This window comes from Octodon degus, unplaced genomic scaffold (genome assembly GCF_000260255.1).
Source record: "Octodon degus isolate 3935 unplaced genomic scaffold, OctDeg1.0 scaffold00067, whole genome shotgun sequence".
Lineage (NCBI taxonomy): Eukaryota > Metazoa > Chordata > Mammalia > Rodentia > Octodontidae > Octodon > Octodon degus.
In genome coordinates this window covers 7,082,909-7,097,468 of record NW_004524643.1, presented here as the reverse complement: position 1 = coordinate 7,097,468, position 14,560 = coordinate 7,082,909, and the positions used below count along the sequence as shown (strand labels likewise).

The following is a 14,560-nucleotide window of genomic DNA, read 5'->3' as shown; positions in this document are numbered from 1 at the left end:
AGACAGGAAAAGGAATGTTGTGGGACTGTTCTAGCAGCATTTCTAAAGCACCACTTAATTCTTCTTTCAGTTGCTTCCCAACCTAATAAGTCTAAAGCCTCCTTTTAGAAGGAGGGAAGCAAGGGGGATTCTAAAGGCTTCTAATTCAATTTTTGTTCCAATAATTAGGGTAGTAATGGGCCCATACTCTGTCCCAAGTGGTGTGTCTATGTCTATTATAAGCAACAAGTGTAGTTCATATTCTTATTAGTACCATTTCAAAAACGAAATCTAAGGCTCAGTGAAGTTTGGGGAACTCGAGGTAAGAGGCTAGAGAAGCTGTGTTAATGCTTCACCCTACTTGACTCCTGCCCTTTGGCTGGATTCTGAGACACAGTCTACTTCACGCCTATCCTCTGCTGCCATGAAATGTCCTTTACCATCTGCTTTCAATTCACACTGCCCAGAGACCATGTATGTAGTACCAAGCTGGGTGGCCACAGATTGGACTAGGGTTAGATGACTGATTGGGGAGACAAGGCACAGGATGGCCTTTGGTAACCTGTCTTCCCTGTTTAGCTAAGAGTCACCAAACAGGCCAAGGGAATCCAAGGAGGAAAATCATGTCACCTCCATGGAAGGCCATGTATGGCATAAGTACCTCAAGATACCAGGCTGGGAGAAGGGGTCCATCCAGAGGATCCAAGACAAGGCCATGGGCTGGGCTGGTGTGGAGGAGTGGGAGAGTGACAGTGGCCCTCTGGAGATGTCTCTGTACTCTATAGAAATGCTATGATTCCTGCTTTTCTGCTCCATAAAAGGTCTCTTGTTTTGAGTTAGTTAGACTGAGTTCCTATTACCTACTCTCAAAACAAATTACCTACTCTCAAAAGAAATGCCCTGTCTGGATGGAGGTGGCATTAGCCTAGGTTTTATGAACACCCCAGGCAACCTGTTCCAATACAGTGGAAGAGCATGGGCACAGGAGTGGGCAGGGAATGGGCATAAAACTTGGCTCCTTTGTTATCTGAGGGCCCAGTCCTTATCCCTGAGGTGTTTCCAATCAACTTTGGGATAGCAAGGGCCAGTGAGATAGCTCAGTGGACTACAAGCCTGCTTAGGCAAGCACGGGGACTGGGGTTCAATGCCTTTGACTGAGTTCCACATGCTGAGCTGGCCACTAAGTCCCAGCATGGTGGCACACACCTGTGATCCCAGTGCTGGGAGGCTGAAAACAGCAGGATCACTATGAGTCTGAGCTGTGTAGTAAAACCTTGTACCAAATACATAACAATAAAACAAAACAAAACAAAACTTGAGGTCAGCACACTAGGGCACACTGGGGGATGACAGTGTAGAGCAGGGGTAGGAATATAGGCACAGAAAGAGCACTAGGGCTCTTTCTGTTTCTGGTGCAGCCATGGCTCATGGTCCCAAGAAGCATCTGAAGCAAGTAGCAGCTCCAAAGCATTGGATGCTGGATAAACTGACCGGCATGTTTGCTTCTCGTCCATCCACTGGCCCCACAAGCAGAGAGAATGTCTGCCTCTCATCATCTTCGCAAGGAACAGACTTAAGTACGCCCTGACTGGCGATGAAGTGAAGAAGATCTGCACACAGCGCTTAAGACTGATGGCAAAGTGCAAACTGATATAATCTGTCCTGCTGGTTTCATGGATGTTATCAGCATTGATAAGACTGCAGAGAATTTCCCTCTGACCTATGACACCAAGGGGTGCTTTGCTGTTCACAGCATTACATCTGAGGAGGCCAAGAATAAGCTGCGTAAAGTAAGAAAGATCTTTGTGGGCATGAAAGAATCCCACATCTGGTGACCCATGAGGCTTGCACCATTCACTACCCTGATCCCCTCATCAAGGTCAATGACACCATTCAGATTGACTTGGACACTGGCAAGAATGCCGATTTTATCAAGTTTGACACTGGTAACATGTGCATGGTGACTGGAGGTGCCAACTTGGGAAGGATTGGCATGATCACCAACAGGGACAGACATCCTGGCTCTTTTGATATGGTCCATGTGAAGGATGCCAATGGCCACAGCTTTGCCACCTGGCTCTCCAACATTTTTGTCATTGGCAAAGGCAACAAACCATGGATTTCTCTTCCCTGGGGAAAGGGAATCTGCCTCACTGTTGCTGGAGAGAGAGACAAGAGGCTAGCAGCCAAGCAGAGCCATGGGTGAAATGGTCTCTAGGTGATAGGAGAGAAATCATGTGTACTCAATAATGTAGTATGATGACACGTTAAAAAAGAAAAGAAAAGAGCACCAGGTAAGGGACAGTGGCCTCATCCTTTGGGCCCCTCAGGCTGTGGAATGGCACAATGAACATGGATGATTAGGCACTAAGTTTCCTGGCTCCTGCAGAGCCTCTCAGATTTGAGGACTTCATGTTACTAACGAACAAACAGTGCCGCGAAGGAAGACACACTAACGACAGGCAACACCATTAGCTAATGAGAAGTTTCTACAGGGCTCTGCTCTCGGCACTGCATCTCTGGCAGCTCGCTCAGTCCTCAGCGTGACTCTACGAAGCTGACACCACTTGTGTGTTCAACTCATACAAGAGGAAACGGAGGCACTGATGGGTTAAAGACTTGCCAAAGTCATGTGGACAATGATGACGCCAGGACTTGAACTCAGAAAAGCTTGATTCCAAGCCAGTGAGTTCATTCATTATACACTACAAGAAGAATGGAAGATCTTGGGGCTTTATTATATAAGAGCTGGCAGTGTATTTATGTGTGCCTATGTGTGCATGTGTATGTCTCTGTGTTTGTCAACCAGATAAAAGATCATGGCAGAATTGATGGAAAATACCAGAAATCAGGTGATAGTTTTATTAGGGAAAAGCCATCAGATAAAACCAAAAGTTTAATAGACATAGGCTAGCTCTGAAGATTTAAAAGAGATAAGAAAATTCTCAAATCCTTTCTTATAGGTCTGAGAACTAAGGAAACTGTTTCAACACTAAAGAAGCAAAGAACACCTGCTTGTTGACTGAGTCTCCTGCCACAGGTGGCCTGGAAAGCCTGCCAGCTAGCTAATGCCATCCACCTGCATGGGGCCTTATGAAGATAAGCCCATTGATGTCCACAGGGGCTGCCCTCACACAGGTGGGAATTCAGAGAAATGTGAAATCGGAAGTGGTTTCTCTAGTGAGTTATCATGAATGGGTGGAGAGACCAAAATTACGGTGTTCTGGACAAGACAAGCATGGCTTGCTTGCCAATAAAATCAATTCACCTAACAGATGTATCGAATAGCTAGAGATATTAGGTGGACACCTGAGCACATGGAGTGAACTAATGGAAAGGGTTGTCCCTTCTACTACACAGAAAGAGAGAGAGATGCTGGAAAACATATAGTAAAAACACATTTCTAAAACTATGTACAATTGGATTTAGGGAAATTGGCTAGAGAAAAGTCCCACCCAGAACAGTAGGCGGGAGCTGGTACATAGCGAAATGTCAGGGTCTCACATGAAGATCTGGGACCCAGGGCTGGAGGTGAAGATTCCTACACCTTAGTGAGGACAGGAGCATGTTTTGAGTTGTGAGAAATGACACATGGGAAAGGATCTTGTTATGGAACTGGATGTGCTGAAGTACAGTACTGTGGTGTTTATGAATGGGGGACAAGAAATCCCTCTGTCCATCACTTGGGGATGTGGAAAGAAGCCTGCCCGCTGCCCTGGCACCCTCCACCCAGTGGGCCCACAGCCCCTCCTATGAGTGAGTGAAGTCTGGGCTTTCCCAAGCTGTGCTGCAGATGACTCCAGGCTGAGACATGACACAAACTCAGGTGGGACCAGGACAAGGAAAGATGGTCATTCTGTGATGGCCCCGTCACCTGAGATCTTTTTTTTCCCCCATAAGAACAGAAAAAGAAAGATCAGTTGAAGATGAACAAACAATCCAAAACCAGAGAAGGACTCAGTAGCAGAAAGAGAGGGACAGACAGAGACAGAAAGAGACATAAAGACAAAGAAGACAGAGAGATAGAAAGATTCACAATGAGGACAGAACATGAAAAAGCAAAAGAAATCCTTAAGGCCCTCTAGCAGTAGAATAATCCAAAAGAATCAACTAGACATATTTAAAGTCATTGAGGATAGAAAGCCATCATCACAGAAGAGAATACAGGAGAGGAAAATGTAGCAGAAGTGGGTGTGGAAAGGAGATTCCCACAGGGAGGAAAAACAGAAAGGTGGCTGTTTTTGAGGGCTGTACAGCCTATGGGAGACAGAGAAGACAAACCATGACAAGTCAGCCTAGAAGAAGCACAGGACAAGATCTTCCAGAGAAAGCACACTAGATCTGGCCTTCCCAGAGGAGATAACATTTGAACTAAGGCCTGAGTCACCAGGAAGAGAGCTTTTGCCATCTAAGGCAAAATTTGAAATGGCACATTCATGGGTCGTCACAATCCTGAAATCAAAATTTGAAATGGCACATTCATGGGTCGTCACAATCCTGAAGGATGAGTAGGAGTTCACCAGTTGAAGGGGAGCTGGAAGATGTTCCCAGCAGAGAGAACCTAACACAGAATTTGGATTTCACATTGGAGTCAGAGAGGAGCCACTGTACATGGGGAGTGGCATGACCTGATTTATGTTTTATCAGGGTGGCCCTGGGGCAGTAATGACAACAGGCAGGGCATGGGGGCAGCAATTAGGTCCAAGTGTGTTTAGAAGGGCAGGCAGGTGGGGATGAGGTGGATTGAACTAGATGGGCTTAAAAGGGAAAGGAGGGCACAGTGAGAATTGAGGATGGCATCTCGCTTTTTAGTATGAATAACAGACTGAATGGGACACTGTCTTTGGGCAAGATCCAGCAGAGAATGAGCCATCTGGTGAACACACCCTACATGTGCGCTTGCTGAACAAATGGTCTTAGTGGAGTGAAGGATTCACAGCTAAAAGGACATATCAGTTGACACTATATTTCCACCTTGATCTACACATGTGACCTACCATGTCCTACCCCTGTTCCAGTGGCCACTAGGAAGCATTCACCTCCGTTCCTCCAGGGGCCATGAATATTGGGCCTCTCCCCACTCTCTCCAGCCACTGCCAACTCTACTCTGATTCTTCATTAATTTCCTTAGTTCTTTCTTCATCATTTTAGTAACATGAAAATTTCCATTCAGTGGTACTATACTTTTCCACCATGAATGGGGGTAATATTTTCATTTGTATTTTAAAGCCATCAGCCTAAGATTTATCTCCAGTAATACCTGTTGTGGTCTTTAATGCTCTTAAAGCTTGCCCTAAGCGATAAGTTTTGTAATAAAGGAATGCTGATAATCATTTAAGTGTCTTTCATGGGGGAAAAATAGGAACTTTTTATTTCCATCATGGTCAAACTTGAGTTCTTTGATGGAGCAATCGGAAGGATGTAAGTTATTAAAGGCTAAGGATGCTGCTAGTTTGTAGATGTTTTCAAACAAGTCCCCTGGTTATTCAGAGGACACTTTTATATTCTAGGAAGATCCATATTTGTGTTCCTTTTCATGTTGATTCTTACCTGACTTACAGAAAAATATAACTTGTGTAATTGCAGGGAACAATATTTAGAGCCATGGATTGTTCGGAAGTAAAGGGACCTTGAAATTACTGTCCCTGACTGACATTGGCAGGAGCTGGGGACTGCTGCTTGCTGGGTCACACTGTGAGCAGAAGGTCTCCATAGAGCAGCGGTATGCAGTACAGTTAGATTTGTGGGCAGGGTGACCTGTGCAGTTTCAGGGACCCCATGTTGTGAAATTCACAGCATCACTATGCTGAAATTCTTTGTAAGCACTGAACAAAGTGCTCCAGGTCTGCACTGGGCCCTACAAATTCTACATCTGCAGGGAGGGTACTGCACTGTATATGGGTTTTGGAGTCAGACAGACTTAGGCTGAAATTCTGGAATTTTCTGTGATTGACCATGCCCTGGTTTCCTTATCTACAGAACTGGGATAGTAATACTATGGCTCTCTTAGCTCTAACATGAGGGGAGAAAACAACAGAAGTCTAGCACCCAGGGAGGCCTGAAGGGTGGTGATAGACACTGACATATGCTCCTTTCCATATGCAGAACCCGTAATTAAGTTTATTATGATGACTTTATTTCAAGAACATAGGCAGACAATAGAGCAACCTCAGGCATTCTAGTTAGGATCACACCAAGCAAAGGACATTTTCCTAAGCAGGACCTTCTAAGACTGGGGTCCCATTCATGCGTTGTCAACCATTATACTGTTATTTAAGTGACAGTTAATCCTCACTCACAATGTATAGTTTCAATTTTATGATTATGACATGCTTCTCTCCTCTCTGGAGACTTCTCAAGAAAGCCAACAAGTGCCCCTGGCTTTATTATGAAGATGCCCATGATCTCGGTAAGTTGTTTGAAAACTTTCATTTTTCAACTATTATTTGTAGTACATGGATTTCAACACCCTACAGCACAGAGCCAGCCAGGCTTCTAGGTCTCACAATTCCATGCTTGAGAATCAGGAATGTGAGCTCTGAGGATCCCAGACAGGCCAGACCAACCAGCACCAATATGGTGCCTCTCTGACTTTGCTATGGTTGGAAGAAGTGACGTCACTGATGAGGCATGTCTGCTAGCCTCAGAGGAATAGAGTAGTTTTAGATGGCTAATCCTGTGATGAAAAGCACACAATCTTAAAACATCTAGTCAAACTTCTAAAGTCTCTTTTGTGGAAAAAGATACATCAAATAAGAAACATAAGTTTGTTCTTGGGCATTTTTTCAACTCTGATCCCAAAGCATTCCTCAGGGGATTATAAGTTGATCCCTGGTGACCTTTGCTGCTTTCACTTTGGTAAGATCTGTGGGAGCTTGGAGTTCAGATGGCAGCTTTAAAAGGAAGCACTGGGGGTCTTGGCCATGCTCGCCCCATGGCACTGCTCAGGTCCCAGAGCACACACAGCAGGACACAGGGGCACCCATGCATCTGGCCTACTTGCATCCTTCTCAGGAGAGGTGGCTAGAAGCACAAGGAGGACTGTGACAGGACAGCACCCAAGCACAGTCTTCTTCCTTCCTCTTTCCTCTAAAATACTCAGTGGACAATGAGACATGGCTGCCACAGTTCTCTCAGGTCAGAGGGGCTTTTGTGGGTTGTGACAGCGGATGCCAGACAGGGGCCTCTATAGCAAGCCACCATTGAAAAACAGCAACTTTTCTCTAAGGCCCTCTCTGGTACCAAGCAGATCAGGATTTTAGGGAGGCACCATGACACTGCCAGCCAAATAAATTGATACAAAGCATGGGCCTTTCCTCTCCTATCTCTCAGTGGTAGGCATGGGCTTAGACAATGAGATGGCTCCTGAGCCCACGTGACCTGATGTACAGAGGACGCTTCAAGACACAGTGATGTTGACGAATGACCGGCTAATTCATCAAATGCCTCAAGACATAGCTGCAAAAAGCATGTGCCAATACACAAATGTGTACTTTTGGAAATGGCAATTTGGCTTAGACAGCTTGAGCATCACTCTCTACCTCCAAGGATTATAGTAAGAAAGCCATAAATCACTGTGTCAACTCCCAGGAGACCAGAGACATAGCATTCCAACAACAGGGTAACAGCAGCAGCTTTTAGCACAGGCCAAAGAACACATGCATCCAGTCAGGAAAAAATCCGAGACATCACAATAGGCATTTGTGGCCCACGTTCTACTTTACACAAGGCCCCCCAACTCAGCAAACAGATTTTTCTCCCACCACACTACACTGTAAGTTTCAAGCTCCTGGAAAAGAAACCCAAGCACTGCTTTGACTGCATTTCTGGGTTTTAATTAATCTACGATTGTTAATTCTTGTTGCTGAATTTCTCCCTCCCATTTCATGGGTGGGCCCAATTCTGAAGCTGTTTTGTTGGTGTTCCTGGGTTTTGCTGATTTTCTGATTTTGTTCTTACCTGTTGCCGAATTTCTTCCTCCATTTTCACTGGTGAGCCCAACTCTGCGACTTGTTTGACACCTTCGCTGGCGTACCCGCCATACTCCCACAGCACGTAATTCTTGGAGTGAGATCCACCAATGATCGCAGACCAGTGGTTGGCCCGACCTGGGAATCAAGAGGCAGACATCAGTGGTGCTTTTGCAAAAATGCAAGCTCCTAGTCACATGGGGAGAAGACACTCTCTCAGGCTTTCACAGAGAGCACATTGGCCAAGCAATGGCCGTGACTCATCCACATGGATAAAGGTTCTACAATCTGAGGTACAGGATCTCAGGACAAATCCTGAGGGCATTTCACTGACCTTCTCAGACCAAAAAGCTACAACTCTTGTTGCATAGGTCCTGCTTTACCTTGGTCTTAACCATCCAGTAGAAAAGTATGAAGTCGAAATATAAGAAATAAAGCCATGCTGTTAAGTTGAGCTGTGGGGGACTCAGGTCAATAATTTCTGACATTGCCAGTTAAACAGAAGACCCAATGCTATTATGGGCTACTGGACTCTTTTAGAATATTTTGCTGAGTTTACACACCTATAATATTCAATAACGGAACTTAGAAAAAATGGGGTATACCGATGAATGTCCATTTTGTATCTGTGTATTCAAAGAGGTTGGGATAGATATATAGTTGCATTCTGTTAATGAATAGAATGATTTGTTCTAATGGTGTTTGTAAATGGGATCACAAGTCTACATCTTGTACAGCAATTAACCACTAAGAAGAATATATGCAGTGTATTATTTGTTGAAACTGTACTTCCAATTTGATTTGAAACTGTCTCATTGCTATCTGTTTATCAATAAAACTTTGAAAAAAAAAAGAAATGCAAGCTCCTTATGTAAGGGAGAGGAGGAGTAAGTGGACAATGATTCAACCAGCAGCTAGGGGCTATTCTGTCATAAATGCATCATTATTCAATGATAAGGCAAAGTCCCCATTAACAATACATCTGGGAGGCTGGCCAAATAGCTCACCAGATTAAAACACCTGCGAGCAGGCGCAGGGAACAGGGGGTCAATCCCCAGATTCATGGTGCCGGTCTCGTCCCCAGGGCTCTCTGAGACAGTGACTGAGACTGGGTGTAGTGGTGTGTGCCTGTAATCCCAGCACTTAGGAGGCTGTAAACAGGAGGATCACTACAAGTCCGATCTAGTAGTGAGACCCTGAACACCGTGTCGACCCTTCCCTAAAATACAGAAAAAAAAAAAATTAAAAAAAAACAACAACAATAAATCTGGGACATGTGCAGCCTTGTCAGCAGCAGATGCCTGAACAAAACAAGGAGGCAGCCTATGCGTACCTTCTTTCTGGAAGGGTCTTACAGAAGGGGACCACTGAGAGAATTTTAAAAGGCAGATCAGATGTGTAAGGTAGACTTGGAAGGAATGCCATTCCTGCCAGACTCGGAAATACTAAATAACATTGTGGTTCACTGAGTTCTCAGTAGCTCAGCAGAGCTGTGTCACAGGCCATCAAGGGGAGAGTTAGAAGGTGATGCCAGGGGGGTGGAAGTGGTCTGCTGGTGAGTGGCCTTGCTCTTAATGCTTCAGGAATTTGGATGCCATTTGAAAGGATTTGAAAACCACTGAAGGGTCCTGAGCAGGGGAGTGACATGATTGCATTTGAATTTTAGATAAATCCTCCAGGCAGCAGCATGAAGAGTGAGCAAAATTGGAATGGAGAGCTGGGAGGTAAGCAATGGGCAAAAACTAAGGGGTGGATGTGGGAGACAGAATCAGGCAATTTGCAGCACTAAACATGGCTTTACAAAAAAATCATTTACTTATTTATCTGGTACAGGGTCTCACTACGCAGATCAGACTCATAGCGGTCCTCCTACCTATCTCAGCCTCCCAGCACTGGGATTACAGGCATGTGCCACCATGCCTGATTTTGGTGGCCAGAATGCAGTACTGGGGATCGAACTTGAGTCCTTGTGCTTGCTGGGCAGGCACTTAGACTGCTAAGCTATCTCCCCAGCTCCTAAATGTGGCTCTTTTAGCTATTATGTATAGTCCAGTGAGAGAGGCAGGCAGCCTAGACATCCTTTAGGAGTGGGATAGCCAGCTTGGCTATGTGGACATGATCAGTCCACAGTGGTATGGCGCTGACGGATGGGATGGTTGCAGTAGTGGATGTTAAGAGGAAATCAGTGTAAGACCCAGGCCTGAGCAAAGTAGAACTTGACTCGGGGATTTTGTCAAAGTCAACACCAGCATCATACTGGATTTGTTTTACATACAGTGAATATAAACTTATCCATAGTTCTCGGTGAATGAGTACATACAGTTCACCATAGCATGTACTCCATTTTCAGCCATTCTTTAGTTTTACAGAATCTCAAGTTAAAGAACATTTTCAGGCACAGCCAAGGGGAAAGTTTGAATTGGGCGGACCCAAGTGACAGTTTTGGTTCTTCCACCTGGGGCCTAGTGTGGATGGAATGCCTCCCTCCATCTCTCTGTCTGCAGAACGGACTCCAAGTGGGGCTTGGCCCTGCGCATAGAGCTGCCACTGCTACCCCTGGGCCTTCGGGGCAGGCTGCACTCTCCCGGCCTACTGAGCACAGCACGTCCCCGCACAGGCAGACCACGTGTGTGTCTGCCCGACTGCTCGCTCATTATTTCCCGCATATCAGAGGACGCACACACCACATCTATGTCTCAGGCCCTAAAGATAGCTGGACATGCTGCCCGCTACTTCTCTAGCCCATGTCCTGGGTGGTAGGATGTCTTAGCTGTGAACCCAAGCTGAGAGCGTACTTGTGCAGGGCGAAGGGTGGTAGCTTGTTGTGGCCTCTGGTCATGATGTGAACACAAGGCGACTAGCTGTGGCAGCCCCTGTGCCATGTGCTGTTCTGCTGAAGTAGCTCCTTATTCCAGGCTGTCGTACAGCAATTCTGAGCTTCCGTGGCTCAGCACGTGCCATTCCCATGATGCTTTCCTCTAGCCTGGGCTGGCCCGCTTTCCATTCTCCATGATCTATCTACTCATGAGATTCCCAGGGCTGGCCACGCTTGTGTCTCCTGTCTCCCTGCTGCCTGGGTCGCATTGCCCATCCCTGTCACAGTCTGTTGTTCCCCTGGACTGGGGTGTCTGTCTTCTGCGCTCTACCTGATACACCGTGGACACTCAGTACATGTTTCCAGAAGCTTCTCCAGGCCGCCAGTTGGGAAGGTGGCGGCACACGTGCCTGCAGCATTGAACTCAAGATGAGATTAAATTTAAGATTCAGTTCAGTGGAGTTCCTGACATCTGCTAAGTTAAAGAACCCAGCTATCTTCTCTGCTGTTAAAAAATAAAAGGCAGTAAAGCATGTGCCTAGCATCTGTGAGACCCTGGGTTCTACCGCCAGTACCTCAAAACCAAACTGAATAAAAACAAACAAAAGACAACATGGTAAAAGAAAGAAACTGTTCTTAGCACAGCAGGAATTCAAGTCCTAACATTGCCACTTATTAACTGTATAAATTTGGTCAAATTCAATTACTTTTTTTTCTCTGAGTTTCAGCTCTCTCCTTTGTCATTCAGTGATGATAATGCCAAGCTTCTAGGTCTATTATGAGAATTAAATTAAATTATTTTTAAAATGAGATAACGTATGTGAAATCACTACCGGCACAAAGTAGGCACTCAATAACTTCGGCTCTTTCTTTTCATGACTGTTGGGGGGGGGGTGCTGCAGAAATGAGCAAACCATGAAACCTGATCTTAGTTCAGTATCAGCGGTAAGAATATGTATAGTATGGGCCACAAGAAGAGACAAGCACAGGCACGGGGGGCTTTGAGGGGAACGCAGTGGGTGTTCCTGGTTTCCTCATTCAAGTTCCGTCAGCTATGTGCCAAGGGCAGTAGCAGGCCATAGACAGTGACAGGAGTGGGACATGGCACCTGCCCCGAAGGGACTCACAGTCTGGGGGTGAAGGAAACAGATGGAGAAGCAGATTAATGACGATGCAGCCTATCAGGGATGTAACAGAACAAGAATGCAGGGCACAGGGGTGGCAGAGCTAACTCCAAGTTCTCTAAGTCCAAGGAACCAAAGTCCAAGGCACGTGTACATGGAAGTGGGCACACGAGTAGGAGCTGTCTTCAAGGTTCTTACGCTGCATACAATCTCATCATCCCAGCTCGGCCTTCCAGGCCAACACAGTGGTTAGTTTCCTGCAACGACGTCCCAAAGAACATATTAAGTCAAACTTCTATGCATTTAAGGGCATCAGACAAAAAACCTGGTAGGTAAGAAGCACTTTACGAGGGGGAGCATAGGTCTAATCTTCCCTAGAGGGGACAAAGTAGGGATAAGTGGAAAAATAACTGTAACTCTGGGATAGGTGTGGAAGACAGGCGAGTGGCAGCCCCTTAGGAGCACAGTGCTTCTGGTGGGAGGAGGCAGGGTGATATGCGGCAGGAAGGCTTGGTTCCATGCCCCCACTGGTGCCCACGAATCAGTGCTGCTACCTAGAACCAGGGCTTCAGCTCCCTGCTCCTAACACAGGGCTGGGGTTTGAATCCAGAACCTCTTGCACGCTATGCAGAAATGCTCCCAGCTACAGATTCAGCACCACATTCTTCTTAAAAAACAGGGAGAACAGTAACAAGATAGAGCTACTTACTGCAGCTGAGAAAATTTAATTGCACTGATTTTTGGAAAGGACTGTGGAAAGCAAAAAAACTGTACAAAACAAAGGACTCAGTGGTATTTTAGGTATAAGGCACTGCAGGAATTCCACATGACAAATTCAAAAGAGAGTGGAGGAGCAAGGACAGGAAGGAGGGCTCCCCAGGACAGAGAGAGAGAAAGAGAAGGGAGGACAGCAGGCCAGGTGGGGAGACTGGCAGGAGAAGGGATTTCTTTAGTGACACAGATAAGATGATCAAGCACCTCTTTTTTATTTTTAACATTTTTATTTATTTGTTACTGGGTCTCACTATGCAGCTCAGACTTGTAGTGATCCTCCTGTTTCAGACTCCCTAGCACTAGGATTACAGACGTGCACTACCACGCCCAGTTTCAGTGGCTGGCTCGGCGCAGGGTCCTTACACTTGCCAGGCAGGCACCTAGACTGCCGAGCTATCTCCCCAGCCCTCAAGCACCTCTCAGGATGAATCTTCCTGTATGTGATCCTCATTACAACCTTCATGTTCTAGATGAGGAAACTGAGACCTGGAGACTTTAAAGAACCTGCTCAAGCTCAAAGAACTGGGGAGGGACTAAGCCGATGCTGCAAACTCAGTTCTGGCTAACTCTAGCACACTCGCTCCTCTCCCCAAACCCTACTGTGTGGTCAGGAAATGAAAGAGATCATGAGGTAGAACAGAGAGAAGACAGGGAATCAGATGAAAAAGAAAGTCAGGACCAGTTGTGGAGAGGCCGAGTGCCCCTTGTGGACAGTGGCACTGGGCCAGGAGGAAGCAAGTTTGGGGAATCCTGGGCATAATGGTTAGCTACGTACTGAGCCTTTGCCATGTGCCAGGCACTGTGCCAGGGAAGTGAACTTTATTATTAGACATTCAGAAAGAAAACTCTCTTGACACAGATGCTGTTGTGATTCCCGTTTTTGGAGGAGGAAACTTGAATTTAGGGAGGTTAAGTGGGTTAAGCCAAAGTTACAGAGGCAGGTGAGTGAAGATGCTGGGATTTAAAGTCACATCTGTGACACAGGAGCCAGCTACTATCCACCACTGTTTACCATATATCTGGTAGGAAACACCTGGAAGTAAGGAGAGGATCCAAAGGAAAGCAAAGCCAATGTTCAACATCCATTGCATCTAGTACAGAGGTTCTAGGGGTAGCAGCAGAGGAAGTGGGGACAATGGCTTGGGAATATGAACCAATGAGATAGAAGATGGGGCAGATCTTGGGAGGTAATTTGGTGAAGTAGTTAAAATTCTTGTTTCTGGGAGCAGACCAACCTGTATTCTAGCCTCAGTCCTGAAACATCGTAGGCAAAACGAGTCATGTAACCTCAGCCTCAGTTTATGCATCTGAAAGGTAGAGTGATATGACCAGAAGTCCAGCTGTTCTGAGGCTGAAGTTCAGGAAGTAAGCCTAGTGGCTGGCACATAAAATGGATCAATAAACATTAGCTAATAAAATTAAATCTGAACAGGGCAGGATACACACAGACCAGTTTCTAGAAGGCATGGTAATCAATAAGAGTTTGATTGGGTGACTGGGTGCAGTTTGACTTAGAATGAGTGGGTAGAGTTGACAGGAACGTCAGGTAAAAGGACCCGAATCTGGAGGAAGTGGAGGGAGTCATCTAGATGGGACTCAGTCATCTAGACCCTGCAGGATGAGGTAAGCAGAGCCCACCGAGTCGGAAGGAAAGAAGGAAGGAAGGAAGGAAGGAAGGAAGGAAGGAAGGAAGGAAGGAAGGAAGGTAGGTAGGTAGGTTGGTTTTCACTGGGTCCCACTATTCCATAGAACATAATGGGAGAGAGAGAAGGAAGACCTAGGTAGTAGGAGGCTAGTGAAAAAGGGGGCATCCAAAAGGATAATCAGGGAGGTACCTGCTGGGGTCCCTCATGAAATACTGGGGCCTCAGCCTTAGAGGCAGAGGCAGGAAGCCATGG

General features: G+C 46.1%; 1 protein-coding gene and 1 pseudogene across 1 annotated transcript in view; one reads left to right on the top strand and one right to left on the bottom strand.

Moving 5' to 3' along the window:
- Positions 1-14,560, bottom strand: part of Spon1 (spondin 1) — a 317,562-nt gene that overhangs the window by 110,925 nt on the left and 192,077 nt on the right. The window contains exon 6 of the mRNA XM_004634900.2: positions 7,939-8,087. Coding sequence (XP_004634957.1) covers positions 7,939-8,087 — 149 coding nt within the window. The remainder of the gene's footprint in view (positions 1-7,938; positions 8,088-14,560) is intronic.
- LOC105742703 lies at positions 1,400-2,185 on the top strand (annotated as a pseudogene).